We start from the raw sequence: 25,993 nt of genomic DNA, 5'->3' as shown, positions 1-25,993 counted from the left end.
GCAGTCTCAGTAATAGGGACCGACCCAATCTCCGCTCTGTACCCACTCTCGCCCACTTTCCCTCCGCCCCTGCCCATTGGTCAGTTTTGTGCCCCAGTCTGCCATGTGAATCAGCCCTGGCCCACTCCTCTACTTACCCCCATATAGGAACCTACAGTAAGTAGGGAGGGGCAGGAGAGAAACAGGGGGTATAGCAGGGGCAGCAAGAGGGGATGGAAGCTAAGGGGTTAAGGGATTGGGAATAAAGGGGTTAAGCAAGAAAGGAGGAGAAATGGAATAACGGGGGCGGGGCATTAGCGCTATAAAGGGGGAATTGGAGGGGGGGAGACGTTTAGGTCACACCAAGGATGGGGCAGTTTGGGGGCAATAAGGTGACAAAAACTTTTTCTCCCCCAGTAACTTGTCATAAGTCCCCTTTATCTAATGGGCTCCAGAGGCACCCCCTACCCCCAACGGGTTAATTCTGAGCTAATTAGCTACTGCCTCATTAACCCCAGTAACAGAGTAAGGCCCCCCCCCCCGGCTTATCTGGGGGTCTGGCAGATATATCAGTACTGAGTACTTACAGGGGCCCCTGCTCCGTATTAATAGGGCCCAACTGGGGGGCAGGTAAGTGTGAGTAACGTGTGAGTGTGAGTAAAGTCTGAGTGTGAGTAAATGTGTGAGTGTGAGTAAATGTGTGAGTGTGAGTAAAGTGTGAGTGTGAGTAAAGTGTGAGTGTGAGTAGAGTGTGAGTGAGTAAATGTGTGAGTGTGAGTAGAGTGTGAGTGAGTAAATGTGTGAGTGTGAGTAGAGTGTGAGTGAGTAAATGTGTGAGTGTGAGTAGAGTGTGAGTAAATGCGTGAGTAAAATGTAACTGTGAGTGAGTAAATGTGTGAGTGTGAGTAAATGTGTGAGTAAATGTGTGAGTGTGAGTAAATGTGTGAGTGTGAGTGAGTGTGTGAGTGAGTGTGTGAGTGTGAGTGAGTGTGAGTGTGAGTGAGTGCTGGGGGGCTAGTAGTTTTGCCCTGGCTCCTCCCCCCGGGGGCTGCGCTCCTCCTGTCAGCGCTTTCCGCTCAGCGACTCACATTGCGCCCCGAACCCCCAAACCCAAGGCGGCCCCTCACTGCCCCAGTACTGCCTGAAACTGCCCCAGGAACATCGCCCCGACCCCCGGACATGTCTCCGCGACCCCCCGAAGGGACGGGATTGGGGGATCTCTGAGAGGAACATGAAGCAGCGCAAGAAGTCGGCCATGGAGCAGGCGATTAAGTCGCTAACCCCGTTTAGTATCGCGGATATACTGAGCAAACCGTCTGTCAGAAAGGAACCCGTCTGTCTGGGGGCCCCCCCGCAATACCGGCTGCCCAAATGGGGGCCCCGACATGGGGGGCTCCCCCAGGCTTCCCCACTCTGTGCCCTACAGGAGCTGGCGAGCAAAACCTTCCTGGGGCTGGAGGCGACTGTGCTGCAGGCAGCAGAAGGTAGGTGGGCTACTTACCCCTTCCCTTGGGCTACTTACCCCTTCCCTTGGGCTACTTGCCCCTTCCCTTGGGCTACTTACCCCTTCCCTTGGGCTACTTGCCCCTTCCCTTGGGCTACTTACCCCTTCCCTTGGGCTACTTGCTCCTTCCCTTGGGCTACGTACCCCTTCCCTTGGGCTACTTACCCCTTCCCTTGGGCTACTTACCCCTTCCCTTGGGCTACTTACCCCTTCCCTTGGGCTACTTGCCCCTTCCCTTGGGCTACGTACCCCTTCCCTTGGGCTACTTACCCCTTCCCTTGGGCTACTTACCCCTTCCCTTGGGCTACTTGCTCCTTCCCTTGGGCTACTTGCCCTTACACTTGGGCTGCAGGGAGGGAGGTGCAGGGAGTTAGGGAGGTGCAGGGAGGGAGGTGCAGAGAGTTAGGGAGGTGCAGGGAGTTAGGGAGGTGCAGGGAGGGAGGTGCAGGGAGTTAGGGAGGGAGTTAGGGAGGTGCAGGGAGTTAGGGAGGTGCAGGGAGGGAGGTGCAGAGAGTTAGGGAGGTGCAGGGAAGTTAGGGAGGTGCAGGGAGGGAGGTGCAGAGTTAGGGAGGTGCAGGGAGTTAGGGAGTGCAGGGAGGGGAGGTGCAAGGGAGTTTAGGGTGCAGGGGTGGGAGGGGGAGTTAGGGGGAGGTGCAGGGAGTTCAGGGGTAGGGGAGGTGCAGGAGTTAGGGAGGGAGTTCAGGGAGTGCATGGGAGGGAGTTAGGGAGGTGCAGGGAGTTAGGGAGGTGCAGGGAGTTAGGGAGGGAGTTAGGGAGGTGCAGGGAGTTAGGGAGGGAGTTAGGGAGGTGCAGGGAGTTAGGGAGGGAGTTAGGGAGGTGCAGGGAGTTAGGGAGGTGCAGGGAGTTAGGGAGGGAGTTAGGGAGGTGCAGGGAGTTAGGGAGGGAGTTAGGGAGGGGCAGGGAGTTAGGGAGGTGCAGGGAGTTAGGGAGGTGCAGGTAGGTTTTTCCTAAGATTGTTTCTCTTGCCCCCTAGAAACAGGCACAGGCTAGGCAGGAAAGGGTTAACTCTGGGCTTATTAATGCCATGAGATTATAATGGGGCGGATGAGAGGGATCCGTGGGCCCCGGGGCCCCTGTCACATTCTCTCCGTATTGTCTGTGCGACTGTCCCAGAGAGAGAGCGGAATCCTCTAGAACATTCCCCAAAATCCATCGCTGCTTGCGGGGAAATTTCTGTATTTTAGGGGCAGATTTATCAAACTGTGAGTTTAGAGATAAATAGATACAAATTCAAAATTATTATAATGGAAATCAATATGACTGATTGTATGTATAGATATATGTGGGAATCTAGTGTAATGCTGAATGGGAAAGTGAAATAAAATACTATGTAATAATAATAATAATAATAATAATAATAATAATAATAATACTGCCAGAAGCAGAGGCTCATGGGAAACGGAAACCCAATTCATTTGCAAAGAAAATCAAGTTCCTTTTAAAATTTAGAAAAATACAGAAATTTAGGACAATAATAATAACAAAGCGGATAACGGTGTATTTATATATATATATATTGTAACAATCATTATATTACCCATAAACACTCAGCGCTTCGTTAGGGAACTCGTCACCGGCGGCAACAGAAAATCTCTGTGTTTGTGATTTATATCCAAGAAATAACATTGTAATTAATCCGGTTATTAATACAGTTATATATACAGATATGTACAATAATAATATTATAACTGCACAGAACTGTATCATAATGATATATAGTAATAGGTGTCAATCATTCTCTTATACAGAAATATGTATAGGAAATAATTATATATAAGGGATATTAGTGAGATACAGACTATAGGGATAAGCGCTGTATATAAATATAAATACACAGATAATATATATATATATATAAGGGATATTAGTGAGATACAGACTATAGGGATAAGCGCTGTATATAAATACACAGATAATAAATATATATATATATAAGGGATATTAGTGAGACACAGACTATAGGGATAAGCGCTGTATATAAATACACAGATAATATATATATATAAGGGCAGGAAATAAACAGCCTGTAGTTATTGAGGTGAGTGTGAGACGCAGGCTCCCTGCCCCGCCCCCTACAAACGTGATAATTCGGGGGGATACAGCTGATATCACACGGGGGGGTAATTATGATATTTGGGGGGGATACGGCTAATATCACGACGGGGGGTAATTATGATATTTGGGGGGGGATACGGCTAATATCACACGGGGGGGTTATTATGATATTTGGGGGGGGGATACAGCTAATATCACACGGGGGGGTAATTATGATATTTGGGGGGGGATACAGCTAATATCACAACGGGGGGGGTAATTATGATATTTGGGGGGGAATACGGCTAATATCACACGGGGGGGTAATTATGATATTTGGGGGGGGATACAGCTAATATCACACGGGGGGGGTAATTATGATATTTGGGGGGGGATACAGCTAATATCACACGGGGGGGTAATTATGATATTTGGGGGGGATACAGCTAATATCAACGGGGGGTAATTATGATATTTGGGGGGGGATACAGCTAATATCACACGGGGGGGTAATTATGATATTTGGGGGGGGATACAGCTAATATCACACAGGGGATAATTATGATATTTGGGGGGGGATACAGCTAATATCACACGGGGGGGTAATTATGATATTTGGGGGGGGATACGGCTGATATCACACAGGGGGTAATTATGATATTTGGGGGGGGAACGGCTGATATCACACAGGGGGGTGAATATGATATTTGGGGGGATACGCTAATATCACACGGGGGGGTAATTAAATGATATTTGGGGGGGGATACGGCTGATATCACACAGGGGTAATTATGATATTTGGGGGGGATACGGCTGATATCACACAGGGGGTAATTATGATATTTGGGGGGGATACGGCTGATATCACACAGGGGGTAATTATGATATTTGGGGGGGATACGGCTGATATCACACAGGGGGTAATTATGATATTTGGGGGGGATACGGCTGATATCACACAGAGGGGTAATTATGATATTTTGGGGGGATACGGCTGATATCACACGGGGGGTGAATATGATATTTGGGGGGATACGGCTGATATCACACGGGGTGAATATGATATTTGGGGGGATACGGCTGATATCACACGGGGGGTGAATATGATATTTTGGGGGGGATACGGCTGATATCACACGGGGGGTGAATATGATATTTGGGGGGATACGGCTGATATCACACGGGGGGGTGAATATGATATTTGGGGGGATACGGCTGATATCACCACGGGGGGGTGAATTATGATATTTGGGGGGGATACGGCTGATATCACACGGGGGGGTGTGAATATGATATTTGGGGGGATACGGCTGATATCACACGGGGGGTGAATATGATATTTGGGGGGATACGGCTGATATCACACGGGGGGTGAATATGATAATTTGGGGGGGATACGGCTGATATCACACGGGGGGGTGAATATGATATTTGGGGGGATACGGCTGATATCACACGGGGGGGTGAATATGATATTTGGGGGGGATACGGCTGAATATCACACGGGGGGGTGAATATGATATTTGGGGGGGATACGGCTGATATCACACGGGGGGGTGAATATGATATTTGGGGGGGATATGGCTATATCACACGGGGGGGTGAATATGATATTTGGGGGGGATACGGCTGATATCACAGCGGGGGGGAATATGATATTTGGGGGGGATATGGCTAATATCACACGGGGGGTGAATATGATATTTGGGGGGATACGGCTGATATCACACGGGGGTGAATATGATATTTGGGGGGAACGGCTAATATTACACGGGGGGTGAATATGATATTTGGGGGGGATACGGCTAATATGACATGGGGGGTGAATATGATATTTGGGGGGGATACGGCTAATATTACACGGGGGGGAATTATGATATTTGGGGGGGATACGGCTAATATCACACAGGGGAGTGAATATGATATTTGGGGGGGATACGGCTAATATGACATGGGGGGTGAATATGATATTTGGGGGGATATGGCTTATATCACTTGGGGGTAATTATGATATTTGGGGGGTACGGCTGATATCACACGGGGGTAATTATGATATTTGGAGGGGATACAGCTAATATGACATGGGGGTGAATATGATATTTGGGGGGATATGGTGATATCATTGGGGGTAATTATGATATTGGGGGGGTACGGCTGATATCACACGGGGGGTAATTATGATATCTGGAGGGGATACAGCTAATATGACATGGGGGGTGAATATGATATTTGGGGGGGATATGGCTGATATCACTTGGGGGTAATTATGATATTTGGGGGGGTACGGCTGATATCACACGGGGGGTAATTATGATATCTGGAGGGGATACAGCTAATATGACATGGGGGGTGAATATGATATTTGGGGGGGATATGGCTGATATCACTTGGGGGTAATTATGATATTTAGGGGGGTACGGCTGATATCACACAGGGGGTGAATATGATATTTGGGGGGGATACGGCTGATATCACACAGGGGGTAATTATGATATTTGGAGGGGGATACGGCTGATATCACACGGGGGGTGAATGTGATAGTGGGGGGGATGAGGCTGATATCACACGGGGGGTGAAGATTATATGTGGGGGGGATGAGGCTGATATCACACGGGGGGTGAAAGATATATATGTGGGGGGGATGAGGCTGATATCACACGGGGGTGAAGATTATATGTGGGGGGGATACGGTTACACACATGGGGGGGTCACTGTATACGTGGAAGGGTTGGGCTCAGGGGAGATTGTGTCAGACGTATCCCATTCACTCATGTGAGTGACAATCTAATGGGACAGATAGAAAAATGTGTAACTGATTAGGGGGGGGGGTTGTCATGTGACCCGCCTGTCTGACGGGAACTCTGCATCCGAGAGAGACAGTCTGATGGAGAAAAGGAACCCCCGTCCCACCTTTTCTGATATGTTACAGCCCATACACTAAGGAACCCTTTCCTATACTGATGGTTAAATCCCCTTTCCTCCCCACCCCCAATGTATCACTCATTCCCCCTCTCTGGGTAGGGAATCCCATAACCTGACTGCCCGTACAGTAAGGAACCCCTTCCTATGCTGATGGTGAGATCCCCTTTCCTCCCCACCCCCAATGTATCACTCATTCCCCCTCTCTGGGTAGGGAACCCCATAACCTGACTGCCCTTACAGTAAGGAACCCCTTCCTATGCTGATGGTGAGATCCCCTTTCCCCCCACCCCCAATGTATCACTCATTCCCCCTCTCTGGGTAGGGAATCCCATAACCTGACTGCCCTTACAGTAAGGAACCCCTTCCTATGCTGATGGTGAGATCCCCTTTCCTCCCCACCCCAATGTATCACTCATTCCCCCTCTCTGGGTAGGGAACCCCATAACCTGACTGCCCTTACAGTAAGGAACCCCTTCCTATGCTGATGGTGAGATTCCCCTTTCCTCCCCACCCCCAATGTATCACTCATTCCCGCTCTCTTGGTAGGGAACCCATAACCTGACTGCCCTTACAGTAAGGAACCCCTTCCTATGCTGATGGTGAGATCCCCTTTCCTCCCCACCCCCAATGTATCACTTATTCCCCCTCTCTGGGTAGGGAACCCCATAACCTGACTGCCCTTACAGTAAGGAACCCCTTCTTATGCTGATGGTGAGATCCCCTTTCCTCCCCCCCCCCAATGTATCACTCATTCCCCCTCTCTGGGTAGGGAACCCCATAACCTGACTGCCCTTACAGTAAGGAACCCCTTCCTATGCTGATGGTGAGATCCCCTTTCCTCCCCACCCCCAATGTATCACTCATTCCCCCTCTCTGGGTAGGGAACCCATAACCTGACTGCCCTTACAGTAAGGAACCCCTTCCTATGCTGATGGTGAGATCCCCTTTCCCCCCCACCCCCCAATGTATCACTCATTCCCCCTCTCTGGGTAGGAAATCCCATAACCTGACTGCCCTTACAGTAAGGAACCCCTTCCTATGCTGATGGTGAGATCCCCTTTCCTCCCCACCCCCAATGTATCACTCATTCCCCCTCTCTGGGTAGGAACCCCATAACCTGACTGCCCTTACAGTAAGGAACCCCTTCCTATGCTGATGGTGAGATCCCCTTTCCTCCCCACCCCCAATGTATCACTCATTCCCCCTCTCTTGGTAGAGAACCCCATAACCTGACTGCCCTTACAGTAAGGAACCCCTTCCTATGCTGATGGTGAGATCCCCTTTCCTCCCCACCCCCCAATGTATCACTCATTCCCCCTCTCTTGGTAGGGAACCCCATAACCTGACTGCCCTTACAGTAAGGAACCCCTTCCTATGCTGATGGTGAGATCCCCTTTCCTCCCCACCCCCAATGTATCACTCATTCCCCCTCTCTGGGTAGAGAACCCCATAACCTGACTGCCCTTACAGTAAGGAACCCCTTCCTATGCTGATGGTGAGATCTCCTTTCCTTCCCCCCCAATGTATCACTCATTCCCCCTCTCTGGGTAGGGAACCCCATAACCTGACTGCCCTTACAGTAAGGAACCCCTTCCTATGCTGATGGTGAGATCCCCTTTCCTCCCCACCCCCAATGTATCACTCATTCCCCCTTTCTTGGTAGGGAATCCCATAACCTGACTGCCCTAACAGTAAGGAACCCCTTCCTATGCTGATGGTGAGATCCCCTCCCCCCCCCCCCCCCAATGTATCACTCATTCCCCCTCTCTGGGTAGGGAATCCCATAACCTGACTGCCCTAACAGTAAGGAACCCCTTCCTATGCTGATGGTGAGATCCCCTTTCCTCCCCCCTCCCCCCCCCATGTATCATTTCCCCTCTCTTGTCTTGGGGTGCAGTGGACCCTGGCTGTATATTTGGGTATTGCAGGCTGCCCAGGTCACACCATTGAGCCATGAGTTGCTACACGACAGGTTTGGGTCGGTGCTGCCCTACTGGGTAAATCCTTTATGAGTAAATGTGCCATAAGGAGGGGGTACAGGTTATTATTGGGGCGCAAGTGTTTGCTGGACTGGGACAGGGAATGGAGCCAAGAGCCCAACAACTGTCCGATGGCTGAGCTGGGGGGGAACAGCTGCACCCCATGTCCTTAATCCCCCCCTTTCCTACTGGCAGAGACATACACATGGAAGTGACTGCCAGCACTCCAGCCGCGCTCTCGCTCAGGTTTCACCCACAGCCGGAGAGACAGCTCCCTGCAACTGAACAATTAACTGTCTGTGTGTAGCCTGGGGGGCACGGACCCTCATCATCCTCTGTATCTGTCTTATGTGCCATTAACAGTGGGATCCCCCTGTACTAAGCACAATTCAGCAGGAACAGCCCCCTAAGTTTGCCCATAGCCTGTACAGAGAGATACCATAAAACTATGGCACATAGGGATTCCCCTGTACTAAGCACAATTCAGCAGGAACAGCCCCCTAAGTTTGCCCATAGCCTGTACAGAGAGATACCATAAAACTATGGCACATAGGATTCCCCTGTACTAAGCCCAATTCAGCAGGAACAGCCCCCTAAGTTTGCCCATAGCCTGTACAGAGAGATACCATAAAACTATGCACATAGGGATTCCCCTGTACTAAGCACAATTCAGCAGGAACAGCCCCCTAAGTTTGCTCATAGCCTGTACAGAGAGATTACCATAAAACTATGGCACATAGGGATTCCCCTGTACTAAGCACAATTCAGCAGAACAGCCCCCTAAGTTTGCCCATAGCCTGTACAGAGAGATACCATAAAACTATGGCACATAGGGATTCCCCTGTACTAAGCACAATTCAGCAGAACAGCCCCTAAGTTTGCCCATAGCCTGTACAGAGAGATACCATAAAACTATGGCACATAGGGATTCCCCTGTACTAAGCACAATTCAGCAGGAAACAGCCCCAAGTTTGCTCATAGCCTGTACAGAGAGACACCATAAAACTATGGCACATAGGGATCCCTGTACTAAGCACAATTCAGCAGGAACAGCCCCCTAAGTTTGCCCATAGCCTGTACAGAGAGATACCATAAAACTATGGCAGTGTTGGGGATCTATTTACTGACTGAAATGAGCGGCTCCTACATGAACTTTCCAGCAGGGGAATGACTGGTTATTATAGAGTCACATCGGCTGTTTGTATTGGGATCTATTTACTGACTGATATGAGCGGCTCCTACATGAACTTTCCAGCAGGGGAATGACTGGTTATTATAGAGTCACATCAGCTGTTTGATATTGGGATGCTATTTACTGACTGATATGACCGGCTCCTACATGAACTTTCCAGCAGGGGAATGACTGGTTATTTATAGAGTCACATCAGCTGTTTGTATTGGATCTATTTACTGACTGATATGAGCGGCTCCTACATGAACTTTCCAGCAGGGGAATGAACTGGTTATTATAGAGTCACATCAGCTGTTTGTATTGGGATCTATTTACTGACTGATAATGAGCGGCTCCTACATGACTTTCCAGCAGGGGAATGACTGGTTATTATAGAGTCACATCAGCTGTTTGTATTGGGATCTATTTACTGACTGATATGAGCGGCTCCTACATGACTTTCCAGCAGGGGAATGACTGGTTATTAATAGAGTCACATCGGCTGTTTTGTATTGGGATCTATTTACTGACTGATATGAGCGGCTCCTACATGAACTTTCCAGCAGGGGAATGACTGGTTTTATAGAGTCACATCAGCTGTTTGTATTGGGATCTATTTACTGACTGATATGAGCGGCTCCTACATGAACTTTCCAGCAGGGGAATGACTGGTTATTATAGAGTCACATCAGCTGTTTGTATTGGATCTATTTACTGAATGATATGAGCGGCTCCTACATGAACTTTCCAGCAGGGGAATGACTGGTTTATTATAGAGTCACATCAGCTGTTTGTATTGGGATCTATTTACTGACTGATATGAGCGGCTCCTACATGAACTTTCCAGCAGGGGAATGACTGGTTATTATAGAGTCACATCAGCTGTTTGTATGGGATCTATTTACTGACTGATATGAGCGGCTCCTACATGAACTTTCCAGCAGGGGAATGACTGGTTATTATAGAGTCACATCAGCTGTTTGTATTGGATCTATTTACTGACTGATATGAGCGGCTCCTACATGAACTTTCCAGCAGGGGAATGACCGGTTATTATAGAGTCACATCGGCTGTTTGTATTGGGATCTATTTACTGACTGATATGAGCGGCTCCTACATGAACTTTCCAGCAGGGAATGACCGGTTATTATAGAGTCACATGGGCTGTTGTATTGGGATCTATTACTGAATGCCTATAGCGGCTCCTACATGAACTTTCCAGCAGGGGAATGACTGGTTATTATAGAGTCACATGGGCACTGTTTGTATTGGGATCTATTTACTGACTGATATGAGCGGCTCCTACATGAACTTTCCAGCAGGGGAATGACTGGTTATTATAGAGTCACATCAGCTGTTTGTATTGGGATCTATTACTGAACTGATATGAGCGGCTCCTACATGAACTTTCCAGCAGGGGAATGACTGGGTTATTATAGAGTCACATCAGCTGTTTGTATTTGGGATCTATTTACTGACTGATATGAGCGGCTCCTACATGAACTTTCCAGCAGGGGAATGAACTGGTTTATAGAGTCACATCAGCTGTTTGTATTGGGATCTATTTACTGACTGATATGAGCGGCTCCTACATGAACTTTCCCAAGCAGGGAATGACTGGTTATTATAGAGTCACATCAGCTGTTTGTATTGGGATCTATTTACTGACTGATATGAGCGGCTCCTACATGAACTTTCCAGCAGGGGAATGACTGGTTATTATAGAGTCACATCAGCTGTTTGTATTGGGATCTATTTACTGACTGATATGAGCGGCTCCTACATGAACTTTCCAGCAGGGAATGACTGGTTATTATAGAGTCACATCAGCTGTTTGTATTGGGATCTATTTACTGACTGATATGAGCGGCTCCTACATGAACTTTCCAGCAGGGAATGACTGGTTATTATAGAGTCACATCAGCTGTTTGTATTGGGATCTATTTACTGAATGATATGAGCGGCTCCTACATGAACTTTCCAGCAGGGGAATGACCGGTTATTATAGAGTCACATCAGCTGTTTGTATTGGGATCTATTTACTGAATGATATGAGTGGCTCCTACATGAACTTTCCAGCAGGAATGACCGGTTATTATAGAGTCACATGGGCTGTTTGTATTGGGATCTACTTACTGACTGATATGAGCGGCTCCTACATGAACTTTCCAGCAGGGGAATGACTGTTATTATAGAGTCACATCAGCTGTTTGTATTGGGATCTACTTACTGACTGATATGAGCGGCTCCTACATGAACTTTCCAGCAGGGGAATGACTGGTTATTATAGAGTCACATCAGCTGTTTGTTTGGGATCTACTTACTGACTGATATGAGCGGCTCCTACATGAACTTTCCAGCAGGGAATGACTGGTTATTATAGAGTCACATCAGCTGTTTGTATTGGGATCTATTTACTGACTGATATGAGCGGCTCCTACATGAACTTTCCAGCAGGGGAATGACTGGTTATTATAGAGTCACATCAGCTGTTTGTATTGGGATCTATTTACTGACTGATATGAGCGGCTCCTACATGAACTTTCCAGCAGGGGAATGACTGGTTATTATAGAGTCACATCAGCTGTTTGTATTGGGATCTATTTACTGACTGATATGAGCGGCTCCTACATGAACTTTCCAGCAGGGGAATGACTGGTTATTATAGAGTCACATCAGCTGTTTGTATTGGGATCTATTTACTGAAGATATGAGCGGCTCCTACATGAACTTTCCAGCAGGGGAATGACTGGTTATTATAGAGTCACATCAGCTGTTTGTATTGGGATCTATTTACTGACTGATATGAGCGGCTCCTACATGAACTTTCCAGCAGGGGAATGACTGGTTATTATAGAGTCACATCAGCTGTTTGTATTGGGATCTATTTACTGAATGATATGTATAGATTGTAACCAGAACCAGGGCAACAAGAGGGATGAATGTTGGAGAAGAGCTGATTGTTGGCCATAGTGAAGGTTGATGTGAGGGTCTCTGGGACCGGTTCCTGGTGTCTCTAAGTCTCTCCTTTCAGCTCTGTCTCTTCTCTCGTGATGTGCAGGTCAGGAGACGCCCAATTGCTTTGACCAGCGCGACGGCTCCAAGAAGCGCAGAAAGTCCAGGACGGCTTTCACCAATCACCAGATCTTTGAACTGGAAAAGAGATTCCTGTACCAGAAGTATCTGTCTCCGGCCGATCGGGACCACGTGGCCCAACAGCTGGGCCTGAGCAATTCCCAAGTCATCACATGGTTCCAGAACCGCAGAGCCAAGCTCAAGAGGGACCTTGATGAGATGAAGGCAGATGTTGAGTCGCTCAAGAAGTTGCCTCCTCAAACGCTGGAGAAGTTGGTGTCTGCCCCCGAGGTGGGGGTTACTGGGGCAGTCACTGGGAGGGGCAGCTGCCCAAACACAAGGGGTGCGTTCTCTCAGTTGCCCCAGGGCTGCTTCCTGGATCGCTCTGGTGATAAGTTTCTGGATGAGGAGGAGATTGATGTGGATGATTAGGAGGAGCTGGGGGGGGGGGGCTAGAAGCAATGCAGTTCCACCTCTGCCAAGGGGGCAATAAGTGCCCCAGATGGGTTCCTTAGCCCATTATTTACCAACTATAACCCTACTATATTTATCAGTGGAATATTCAGTAGGACAGTGGCCTCTCAGTCTGGGGGGGAATTCTGGGTAGGAGACCTATTTGGCCTGGATTTGTAGTTTCATAGAATAACCAAAAAGTCAACGCAGTCACATGTTCTACAATGACCAATGCTCTCCTTGGCCCCGCCCAATATAACTCCTGCCCTGACCTAATCTTCCCCAAACTACCCCTCTTTGCACTGTCCCATAGTCATCCTCAACCCAACTCATTTCTCACAATCTGGAAGTCTGCCTTATGCCATGGGGATCCCCCAGCTCAACTCAGTCTGCCCCAACGTGGCACTCGCTCAGAGCCATTTAATTGCCACCTAGAACCCTATATTTATTGTGCAGGAAGCTTTTCCATAGCTGAGTAACAGCCCTAGGAGCTCCCTCTGTTTAAGATAGCAGCTGCCATTTTGGCTTGGTCTGACATCACTTCCCTGCCTGCTCGCAGCTCAGATTACAGCAGGGATGGAAGGGGGGGAAGAGGAGAAGGGAGGGGGAGAGAGGAGCACACTGAGCATGCTCGGGCCGTGCCCTGAGGATTTTGCTGAGAGAAGTAAGCCTGAGACAGAAGAACATTTCTGTGAGTGTTTGTGCCTGTATTTACATAGACCTTTTTATAAAACTTACTATTAACCTCTCCTTCTCCTTTAATTCATATCTCTCCCCCAGTGCTGCAATGTATATATATATATATATAGGCCTCTCTCACTAGTATGTCCCAGTACTGGCTAAACTACAACTGGCCAGGCCCCCCTGCAAAAAATCTTCAGGGGTGGTCTATCACACACCCTCCGCTATGTGCACTAACCCCCCCCCCTCCAGCCTCTGTGGTGACTGGTGAACTATAAGGCACTGGTGGCACTACCATACAGCAGACTGGCACTGTTGCCCTCACACCAGCTCTGGATTATCCCAAATCAGCTCACAGTGGCTTCTCCAGGGATAAACTGCCCACAAGTTGCCCCCATCGCACAGATCTCTCTGGTTCCCTACAGCAGAATGTATATAATGTGCCCCCTACTGGCTGGACAAATTTAGTTACTGAGAAACGTTGGGGAACAGTTGGTATCAATGGAGAAACCGTATATATTTGCTATGATGCCTTAGATTACAGCGTATAAATACATTTGCCCCAGTAGCAGTTGAGGGGCCCCATTGCCACTGATACCCGGAACCAGATTACTGTGTATAAATACATTTGCCCCAGTAGCAGTTGAGGGGCCCCATTGCCACTGATACCCGGAACCAGATTACTGTGTATAAATACATTTGCCCCAGTAGCAGTTGAGGGGCCCCATTGCCACTGATACCCGGAACCAGATTACTGTGTATAAATACATTTGCCCCAGTAGCAGTTGAGGGCCCCATTGCCACTGATACCCAGAACCAGATTATAAATACATTTGCCCCAGTAGCAGTTGAGGGGCCCCATTGCCACTGATACCCGGAACCAGATTACTGTGTATAAATACATTTGCCCCAGTAGCAGTTGAGGGGCCCCATTGCCACTGATACCCGGAACCACCCCAAGACCCAGTTTCTCCCATTAGAGGCCAATTGGCTGCCGTGCCCTGTCACCTGACCAGTGGAGTTTAACCCAAGCTGTTCTGCCCTGAGGTGGTATCTGCCCCAGGGATTCAGAGAAGGGGCCCATGTGCTGAGAACCGGGTGGGTTTGGGGGTTTCAGTAAAGCCGGGGGGGGGCTGCAGGAACCCCCCAATATGGAGAGGATTGGGCCCCCCCCTGCCCCAGTACAACAGTATGGATATCATGTTATTATGGTCTGTGCCCCCTGTTACAGTAATTATACCTGGAGGTTTGGGGGTTTCAGTAAAGCCGGGGGGGGCTGCAGGAACCCCCCAATATGGAGAGGATTGGCCCCCCCCTGCCCCAGTACAACAGTATGGATATCATGTTATTATGGTCTGTGCCCCCTGTTACAGTAATTATACCTGGAGGTTTGGGGGTTTCAGTAAAGCCGGGGGGGGCTGCAGGAACCCCCCAATATGGAGAGGATTGGGGTCACACATAGGGCCAAACTGTATTTTATTGCAAACAATAGATCAGGGGGTACAAATGGGTGGGGTTAAAATGACGCTCCCTACGAGCTCCTCCTTCTGACCCACTGGGTCGGCACAACACCCCAACACACACATGGGGCCCCTCACTGGGAAAGCAGACTGCCCCCCGGCTTTGGCAACTGCACAAACATCCAATCCCAGTGAGGAGGCGGAGATTCTCCATTTGCTTTTATTGGCCCTTGGTTCCTATTTGCCGCTAATTAATTTCCTGTGTTCCGGGTTCCGGAGCTGCAGAACAAACGTCGTTCCTTCTACGGTCAAACCCTAGAACGGAAACAGAACAGGGGGCGGGTCAGTCTCTCATGGCTCTGGGCCGGTAGCTATGGATCAGTACCACTGGCTCTGGGCCGGTAGCTATGGATCAGTACCAATGGCTCTGGGCCGGTACCTATGGATCAGTACCACTGGCTCTGGGCCGGTACCTATGGATCACTACCAATGGCTCTGGGCCGGTACCTATGGATCAGTACCAATGGCTCTGGATCAGTCTCTCATGGCTCTGGGCCGGTACCTATGGATTTGTACCACTCGCTCTGGGCCGGTACCTATGGATCAGTACCACTGGCTCTGGGCCGGTACCTATGGATCAGTACCACTGGCTCTGGGCCGGTAGCTATGGATCAGTACCAGTGGCTCTGGGCCGGTACCTATGGATCAGTACCAAAGGCTCTGGGCCGGTAGCTATGGATCAGTACCACTGGCTCTGGGCCGGTAGCTATGGATCAGTACCAAAGGCTCTGGGCCGGTACCTATGGATCACTACCAATGGCTCTGGGCCGGTACCTATGGATCAGTACCAATGGCTCTGGGCCGGTAGCTATGGATCAGTACCAAAGGCTCTGGGCCGGTACCTATGGATCACTACCAATGGCTCTGGGCCGGTACCTATGGATCAGTACCAATGGCTCTGGGCCGGTAGCTATGGATCAGTACCAATGGCTCTGGGCCGGTACCTATGGATCAGTACCAATGGCTCTGGGCCGGTAGCTATGGATCAGTACCAAAGGCTCTGGGCCGGTACCTATGGATCAGTACCAATGGCTCTGGGCCGGTACCTATGGATCAGTACCACTGGCTCTGGGCCAGTACCTATGGATCAGTACCAATGGGCATGTAAGTGTATTTACCTGCAGAGCATGGAATGCCGTCTCGGCTGCCTCCCTATTGGTGAAGTTTATAAAGGCGCAGGTTCTACTATAGAGAATCCGCATTGAATGGACAGAACCAAACCTGGGGGGGGAACAAATATCCGGATAAGGCTCAACTGATAATATGGGAGCGAAGCTCAGGGGGGGGGATCAAGTCTCGGGGAGGGGAAGGGAGCGAAGCTCAGGGGGGGGGGATCAAGTCTCGGGGAGGGGAAGGGAGCGAAGCTCAGGGGGGGGGGGATCAAGTCTCGGGGAGGGGAAGGGAGCGAAGCTCAGGGGGGGGGGGATCAAGTCTCGGGGAGGGGAAGGGAGCGAAGCTCAGGGGGGGGGGATCAAGTCTCGGGGAGGGGAAGGGAGCGAAGCTCAGGGGGGGGGGGATCAAGTCTCGGGGAGGGGAAGGGAGCGAAGCTCAGGGGGGGGGGGATCAAGTCTCGGGGAGGGGAAGGGAGCGAAGCTCAGGGGAGGGGATCAAGTCTCGGGGAGGGTAAGGGAGCGAAGCTCAGGGGAGGGGATCAAGTCCTCGGGGAGGGTAAGGGAGCGAAGCTCAGGGGAGGGGATCAAGTCTCGGGGAGGGGAAGGGAGCGAAGCTCAGGGGAGGGGATCAAGTCTCGGGGAGGGGAAGGGAGCGAAGCTCAGGGGAGGGGATCAAGTCTCGGGGAGGGGAAGGGAGCGAAGCTCAGGGGAGGGGATCAAGTCTCGGGGAGGGGAAGGGAGCGAAGCTCAGGGGAGGGGATCAAGTCTCGGGGAGGGGAAGGGAGCGAAGCTCAGGGGAGGGGGATCAAGTCTCGGGGAGGGGAAGGGAGCGAAGCTCAGGGGCGGGGATCAAGTCTCAGGGAGGGGAAGGGAGCGAAGCTCAGGGGAGGGGATCAAGTCTCGGGGAGGGGAAGGGAGCGAAGCTCAGGGGAGGGGATCAAGTCTCAGGGAGGGGAAGGGAGCGAAGCTCAGGGGAGGGGATCAAGTCTCGGGGAGGGGAAGGGAGCGAAGCTCAGGGGAGGGGATCAAGTCTCGGGGAGGGGAAGGGAGCGAAGCTCAGGGGAGGGGGATCAAGTCTCGGGGAGGGGAAGGGAGCGAAGCTCAGGGGCGGGGATCAAGTCTCGGGGAGGGGAAGGGAGCGAAGCTCAGGGGCGGGGATCAAGTCTCGGGGAGGGGAAGGGAGCGAAGCTCAGGGACGGGGATCAAGTCTCGGGGAGGGGAAGGGAGCGAAGCTCAGGGGAGGGGATCAAGTCTCGGGGAGGGGAAGGGAGCGAAGCTCGGGGGGGGGGGGGGGGATCAAGTCTCAGGGAGGGAAGGGAGCGAAGCTCAGGGGGGGGGGATCAAGTCTCAGGGAGGGGAAGGGAGCGAAGCTCAGGGGGGGGGGATCAAGTCTCAGGGAGGGGAAGGGAGCGAAGATCAGGGGGGGGGGGATCAAGTCTCGGGGAGGGGAAGGGAGCGAAGCTCAGGGGGGGGGATCAAGTCTCGGGAGGGGAAGGGAGCGAAGCTCAGGGGGGGGGATCAAGTCTAGGGGAGGGGAGGGGAAGGGAGCGAAGCTTCAGGGGAGGGGATCAAGTCTCGGGAGGGGAAGGGAGCGAAGCTCAGGGGAGGGGATCAAGTCTCGGGGAGGGGAAGGGAGCGAAGCTCAGGGGAGGGGATCAAGTCTCGGGGAGGGGAAGGGAGCGAAGCTCAGGGGGGGGGATCAAGTCTCAGGGAGGGGAAGGGAGCGAAGCTCAGGGGGGGGGGGATCAAGTCTCAGGGAGGGGAAGGGAGCGAAGCTCAGGGGGGGGGGGATCAAGTCTCGGGGGGGGGGATCAAGTCTCGGGGAGGGGAAGGGAGCGAAGCTCAGGGGGGGGGGATCAAGTCTCGGGGGGGGGGGATCAAGTCTCGGGGAGGGGAAGGGAGCAGAAAGGAGCAAAACAGGGAGGTAGGGAAAAGAGCAAAAGAGGGGGGAGGTGAAGGGAGCAAAAGAGGGGGGAGGGGAGCGAAGCTAAGGGGGGGGTGAAGGGAGCAAAACTCAAGAGGGGGAGCTCAGTGAGGAAGGAGAAAGTCTGGAGAGAAAGATTTTAGGGAGTCTGGGAGTGGGAGGAAATGATATATAAAAGGGAAATGTGGGGGCACCAGTGTAGGGGAGGGCAGATAATAAAGGGCAGAAGGGGGGCAGGTAATAAAGGGCAGAAGGCTGGGATCAGGGGGCAGATAATAAAGGACAGAAGGCTGGGATCAGGGGGCAGATAATAAAGGACAGAAGGCTGGGATCAGGGGGCAGATAATAAAGGACAGAAGGCTGGGATCAGGGGGCAGATAATAAAGGACAGAAGGCTGGGATCAGGGGGCAGAAGGCTGGGATCAGAGGGCAGAAGGCTGGGATCAGGGGGCAGAAGGCTGGGATCAGGGGGCAGAAGGCTGGGATCAGGGGGCAGAAGGCTGGGATCAGGGGGCAGAAGGCTGGGATCAGGGGGCAGAAGGCTGGGATCAGGGGGCAGAAGGCTGGGATCAGGGGGCAGAAAGAGTGACAAGTGAAATCTACTCACGGCTCGAAATGTGATCTCAATACTCCTTCTGTAATCTGATTGGTTATATTTCCAACCCAGACAGGGTATAACTTGCTGGGGGAGAGATGGAAAATCTACTCAAATCCTGGCATGAGAAACAGGCTCCTCCCATATACCTGCTCTATTACAGGCTCCTCCCATATACCTGCCCTTATTCCCACTCTATTACAGGCTCCTCCCATATACCTGCCCCTATTCCCGCTCTATTACAGGCTCCTCCCATATACCTGCCCCTATTCCCGCTCTATTACAGGCTCCTCCCATATACCTGCCCCTATTCCCGCTCTATTACAGGCTCCTCCCATATACCTGCCCTATTCCCGCTCTATTACAGGCTCCTCCCATATACCTGCCCCTATTCCCGCTCTATTACAGGCTCCTCCCATATACCTGCCCCTATTCCCGCTCTATTACAGGCTCCTCCCATATACCTGCCCCTATTCCTGCTCTATTACAGGCTCCTCCCATATACCTGCCCCTATTCCTGCTCTATTACAGGCTCCTCCCATATACCTGCCCCTATTCCCGCTCTATTACAGGCTCCTCCCATATACCTGCCCCTATTCCCGCTCTATTACAGGCTCCTCCCATATACCTGCCCCTATTCCTGCTCCATTAGAGGCTCCTCCCATATACCTGCCCCTATTCCTTCTCCATTAGAGGCTCCTCCCATATACCTGCCCCTATTCCTGCTCCATTAGAGGCTCCTCCCATATACCTGCCCCTATCCCCACTCTATTATTGCAGGCCCCACCCCTATGCTTGCCCTGTACCCCTGCCAGCCATATTATTACCTGCCCCTCACCCACAGCCCTCCTCCTTACCTGGTGCTGGGAGAAGGTGGATTCTGGGGTGCTGATGGTCTGGCTGTATTATATGGAATCTTTGCTTTAGGGGGGGTGTTGTTTATATCAGCTCTAGTATATACCAGAGTGCGAGGGACACAGCACTGCTCTGGCCCAGGGGCTGACCCTAGGATAAAGAGAGGAGATGGGTCAGTGAATTATATTTGTTTAGCCCTCCCCCTCCCAGACAGCAGCCCTGCAAGTACTACTCCTTCCCTGCCCCCGCCCCCTTCTATATTCTGCTTCCTGGTATCTTCTTTCCCCTCATGCCCATTCCCTCCCCAGGGCAAATAGCTTTAGCCTCACTTCCAGTACCAGCAGGGAAAAGGGCAATCGACCCACCCCCCATGCTGAAATTCCCAGCCGCGCAGGGGTTGGACCCCACTCGGGCCTCAGCTTGGCCTGCCCATACCCCCCCCCCCATCATCACAGCCTGTTAAGAACAAGCCCAAAGGGGGGCAGAACCCCAGGGGAAAGAAAACCTGGAAGTGACATCATCTGGAGAGAGGAAGTAGGCGGAGTGTTGGAAGTGAGATGTGGTTGGCTTTGGTCCTGCACAAAGGCTTATGGGAGTGCAACTAAATGCTATTAGGGTAAGTACTGGGTCAGTCCAGGAGGCCCAAAAACCTTCCTTTCCTGTCAGCTGATCTCTGGGTGAGCACACAGCCCATCACTTCCTGTCAGGTGATCTCTGGGGGAGCACACAGCCCATCACTTCCTGTCAGGTGATCTCTGGGGGAGCACACAGCCCATCACTTCCTGTCAGGTGATCTCTGGGGGAGCACACAGCCCATCACTTCCTGTCAGGTGATCTCTGGGTGAGCACACAGCCCATCACTTCCTGTCAGGTGATCTCTGGGGGAGCACACAGCCCATCACTTCCTGTCAGGTGATCTCTGGGGGAGCACACAGCCCATCACTTCCTGTCAGGTGATCTCTGGGGGAGCACACAGCCCATCACTTCCTGTCAGGTGATCTCTGGGGGAGCACACAGCCCATCACTTCCTGTCACGTGATCTCTGGGTGAGCACACAGCCCATCACTTCCTGTCAGGTGATCTCTGGGTGAGCACACAGCCCATCACTTCCTGTCAGGTGATCTCTGGGGGAGCACACAGCCCATCACTTCCTGTCAGGTGATCTCTGGGGTAGCACACAGCCCATCACTTCCTGTCAGGTGATCTCTGGGGGAGCACACAGCCCATCACTTCCTGTCAGGTGATCGCTGGGGGAGCACACAGCCCATCACTTCCTGTCAGGTGATCGCTGGGGGAGCACACAGCCCATCACTTCCTGTCAGGTGATCTCTGGGGGAGCACACAGCCCATCACTTCCTGTCAGGTGATCTCTGGGGGAGCACACAGCCCATCACTTCCTGTCAGGTGATCTCTGGGGTAGACAAAAACATTTTACGGAGCAATATCAACACTGTTGTTTAAATAATTCTTTCTTTATTTAGTCAGTCCCTTATAAACATGTTGTGCTTATGCAGAGAAAAGCCCATGCGTTGGCGCGTTTCGTGCTGTCGCGCCACTTTCTCACAAGCTGTATGGTATACCTACACAGGCAATGCCTTTATACTCCTCTAAACTCCTCCCACATTGGGTTAACCCTTACACTCAATGTAACAACAATGATCTAAATGACAGAGTATCAACGGTACTTAGAACTAATCACCATCCGTCGGCCATTGGGAGATATAGGGTCTCATATCTGGACAATAAATGACCAATAATAATAAGGAGAAAAAAGGAAATATAGAAAGAAAAAATAGGAAAAATATTCTATATGTGTGTGTGTATATCCATGCAACTATACATGTAATTAAGCACACGTGTGTATAGAGCTATACCTTCTTTTATCAATAGAAACAGGTTGATTCCCTGTATTCCTCCCTCCCAATGACTCTATAGTCCCATCTGATCCAAACTGCTCCCTACGTATCATCTCTCCTCCAAATCCCCTTTCCTTGCATTGAAACCCCCTGAGCCTATAATGTGCCATTGCAAATCCATATTCCCATCATGTTTCTCCATAGAATGTTTAGCTACAGCCGATTGGACCCCCCCCCCCCTCCCATTGGCCGAGAGATGTTCCACAATACGTTCACGCGCTTTTCCAACCGTTTCCCTATATATTGCGCTCCGCATTTCCGTGTAATCACATATACCGCTCTTTGTGAAATACAAGTAATATACTGCTTAATAGCATATACCTTCCCAGGGTCAGTACTTATAATTCTTTTCATATTGTTATATATTGACTTGCTTTGCATCTTTCCTGCCACAGCGATAGTTACCCTTATTATTAAGCCAAGATGGAGTACTATTTGTTTGTGTAGAAACATAGAAACTCCGCGAAAGTCGGGATGCAGTATCTCTACCTTTTTATATACAAAAGAGGGTCTTTTATCCAAAACTCCAGCCAAAATGGGACCCTCTAATAGAATTCCCCAATATTTCATCGCACTTCGTTTAATGAAATAGGAATCATTATTGTAAGTCATACAAAGCCGTACTTTAGTGTTAGTGCCTTACTGTCGGACTGCTCACCAGACTGATCCTTTCCTCTGTCTCTTAGTAGATCTATTACTGGCTCCCGCTCGTTCATTGGCTAATGTAATGATATCTGTACTATAGAAGCGGTCCCATAATTCCATAGCTTGATCATGAAAGGAGTCCCATGAGGAACAGATCCGACCCAAGCGTAAGAATTGCCCCACAGGGACTCCCCTCTTACAATTTACTGGATGAGAACTTTCATAATGTAATAAAGTGTTACGATAGGTTTTCTATAAAGATCCATATGTGCTTTAGTGTTAGTGGATGTCAATGAAACATCCAAAAAAGAAATAGTGCATGGGTCTGACAAGTAAAATGAGACCTCCAACTCTAGTGTTACAAAAATTAACAAATTCCTTAAGTGAAATATCATCCCCATCCCAAATCCCCAAACAATTGTCTATGTAGCAAAAAAAGCACACAAGTTGTGACCTATGGAGGTTAGACGATCCAAACACGTGGAGCCGTCCATCCCATGAAGAGATTGGCATACGTAGGGGCAAAGGAAGCACCCATCGCGGGTGGAGGTAAAACCGCCCATCAAACATAAAATAATTAGAATTAAGTAAAAATTCAATAGATGAAAGAACAAAATCTTTCTGTGAAAGTGGAAATAAGTTCTCTCTTTCCAGCCAAAAATGTATGGCTTGTAGCCCATATTCATGTTCAATGGTATAACGACACTACGTCCATTGTAAATCACCCGTAGTTTTCCACTCTGTGTGTCTCACTCGATTGATACACATGGTTGTGCCCTTCAGGTAGGTAGGTAAGGGTTCAACATAAACACCCTACACTTGCTACTATCGGCCTTCCCTAACATCAGTCAATAACTTGTGTACTTTGGGCAGAACGTGGAAAATAGGAATCGCCGGGTGATCACATTTCAGAAATTCCCATTCACTTTGAGCCAACGCCCCATTCAATAACCGAACTGTAAGAGATCAGTAATCCTCTGTATAAAATCATTAGTGGGGTCACTATTCCGTTTCACTTAACACTGAATGGGCCTTTCGCCTGGGGCAATGTTCCCAAACTTATTCATCTTACGTTTCACATGAATCTATATCCTTCTCTACCAATTTTTGAAATATATTAATCTGCAAAAGACTTTTGGAATTCAGTGGGTAAAACCTTGAAGGATTATTCATACCTTTAATCACTACCACTTTACCCGCAGATTCAAGTTCTCCTCTTGTAATTCCTGTAAATCTTGCAAAGCACATTGTTCCCGAAAAGTATCAATATCAGGATATCAGGTAGATCTGGCGAAGAAGGGATCAAACATTCATTTGAAATGATCCCATCACAGGGCACTAACACTAAAGCACATATGGATCTTTATAGAAAACCTATCGTAACACTTTATTACATTATGAAAGTTCTCATCCAGTAAATTGTAAGAGGGGAGTCCCTGTGGGGCAATTCTTACGCTTGGGTCGGATCTGTTCCTCATGGGACTCCTTTCATGATCAAGCTATGGAATTATGGGACCGCTTCTATAGTACAGATATCATTACATTAGCCAATGAACGAGCGGGAGCCAGTAATAGATCTACTAAGAGACAGAGGAAAGGATCAGTCTGGTGAGCAGTCCGACAGTAAGGCACTAACACTAAAGTACGGCTTTGTATGACTTACAATAATGATTCCTATTTCATTAAACAAAGTGCGATGAAATATTGGGGAATTCTATTAGAGGGTCCCATTTTGGCTGGAGTTTTGGATAAAAGACCCTCTTTTGTATATAAAAAGGTAGAGATACTGCATCCCGACTTTCGCTGAGTTTCTATGTTTCTACACAAACAAATAGTACTCCATCTTGGCTTAATAATAAGGGTAACTATCGCTGTGGCAGGAAAGATGCAAAGCAAGTCAATATATAACAATATGAAAAGAATTATAAGTACTGACCCTGGGAAGGTATATGCTATTAAGCAGTATATTACTTGTATTTCACAAAGAGCGGTATATGTGATTACACGGAAATGCGGAGCGCAATATATAGGGAAACGGTTGGAAAAGCGCGTGAACGTATTGTGGAACATCTCTCGGCCAATGGGAGGGGGGGGGGGGGGTCCAATCGGCTGTAGCTAAACATTCTATGGAGAAACATGATGGGAATATGGATTTGCAATGGCACATTATAGGCTCAGGGGGTTTCAATGCAAGGAAAGGGGATTTGGAGGAGAGATGATACGTAGGGAGCAGTTTGGATCAGTTGGAACTATAGAGTCATTGGGAGGGAGGAATACAGGGAATCAACCTGTTTCTATTGATAAAAGAAGGTATAGCTCTATACACACGTGTGCTTAATTACATGTATAGTTGCATGGATATACACACACACATATATATATTTCTTCCTAATTTTTCTTTTTATAATTCCTTTTTTCTTCTTATTATTAGTCATTTATTGTCCAGATATGAGACCCTATATCTCCCAATGGCCGACGGATGGTGATTAGTTCTAAGTACCGTTGATACTCTGTCATTTAGATCATTGTTGTTACATTGACTGTAAGGGTTAACCCAATGTGGGAGGAGTTTAGAGGAGTATAAAGGCATTGCCTGTGTAGGTATACCATACAGCTTTTGAGAAAGTGGCGCGACAGCACAAAACGCGCCAACGCATGGGCTTTTCTCTGCATAAGCACAACATGTTTATAAGGGACTGACTAAATAAAGAAAGAATTATTTAAACAACAGTGTTGATATTGCTCCGTAAAATGTTTTCGTTTGCAGACAAGTTCGCCGTCTGGGTTCCGGCTGTACATTTGAGCACACACGTTTTGTTCCGGTAAGTGCTCCCGTGATCTTTACAAGATCTCTGGGGTAGCACACAGCCCATCACTTCCTGTCACGTGATCTCTGGGGGAGCACACAGCCCATCACTTCCTGTCACGTGATCTCTGGGGGAGCACACAGCCCATCACTTCCTGTCACGTGATCTCTGGGGGAGCACACAGCCCATCACTTCCTGTCACGTGATCTCTGGGGGAGCACACAGCCCATCACTTCCTGTCACGTGATCTCTGGGGGAGCACACAGCCCATCACTTCCTGTCACGTGATCTCTGGGGGAGCACACAGCCCATCACTTCCTGTCACGTGATCTCTGGGGGAGCACACAGCCCATCACTTCCTGTCACGTGATCTCTGGGGGAGCACACAGCCCATCACTTCCTGTCACGTGATCTCTGGGGGAGCACACAGCCCATCACTTCCTGTCACGTGATCTCTGGGGGAGCACACAGCCCATCACTTCCTGTCACGTGATCTCTGGGGTAGCACACAGCCCATCACTTCCTGTCACGTGATCTCTGGGGTAACACACAGCCCATCACTTCCTGTCACGTGATCTCTGGGGTAGCACACAGCCCATCACTTCCTGTCACGTGATCTCTGGGGGAGCACACAGCCCATCACAAACAGGGGGTTGAAGGGCAATATTTACTGATTCCTGCTCTGTCTCTCCCCACTACACTGTCACCCTAATGTCCGGGGGGGGGGGGGTTCATCTGTTTCCCACCTAATCTGTGGCCCAGGGGGCACTACACTCCCCCCATTCTGCCCAAGCAGCGCT

General features: G+C 49.8%; 1 protein-coding gene across 1 annotated transcript; it reads left to right on the top strand.

Moving 5' to 3' along the window:
* The first annotated feature begins 918 nt into the window (after positions 1 to 918).
* Positions 919 to 13,583, top strand: LOC116407061 (transcription factor LBX1-like). The gene is made up of 2 exons (XM_031892363.1): positions 919 to 1,463; positions 12,672 to 13,583. The coding sequence occupies exons 1-2, from the start codon at positions 1,211 to 1,213 to the stop codon at positions 13,115 to 13,117; spliced, it is 699 nt and encodes a 232-aa protein (XP_031748223.1). The 5' UTR covers positions 919 to 1,210; the 3' UTR covers positions 13,118 to 13,583.
* Positions 13,584 to 25,993: the final 12,410 nt, after the last annotated feature.

Source organism: Xenopus tropicalis, chromosome 8, assembly GCF_000004195.4.
Source record: "Xenopus tropicalis strain Nigerian chromosome 8, UCB_Xtro_10.0, whole genome shotgun sequence".
NCBI classification, from domain to species: domain Eukaryota; kingdom Metazoa; phylum Chordata; class Amphibia; order Anura; family Pipidae; genus Xenopus; species Xenopus tropicalis.
This window is presented reverse-complemented; position numbering and strand designations above follow the sequence as displayed.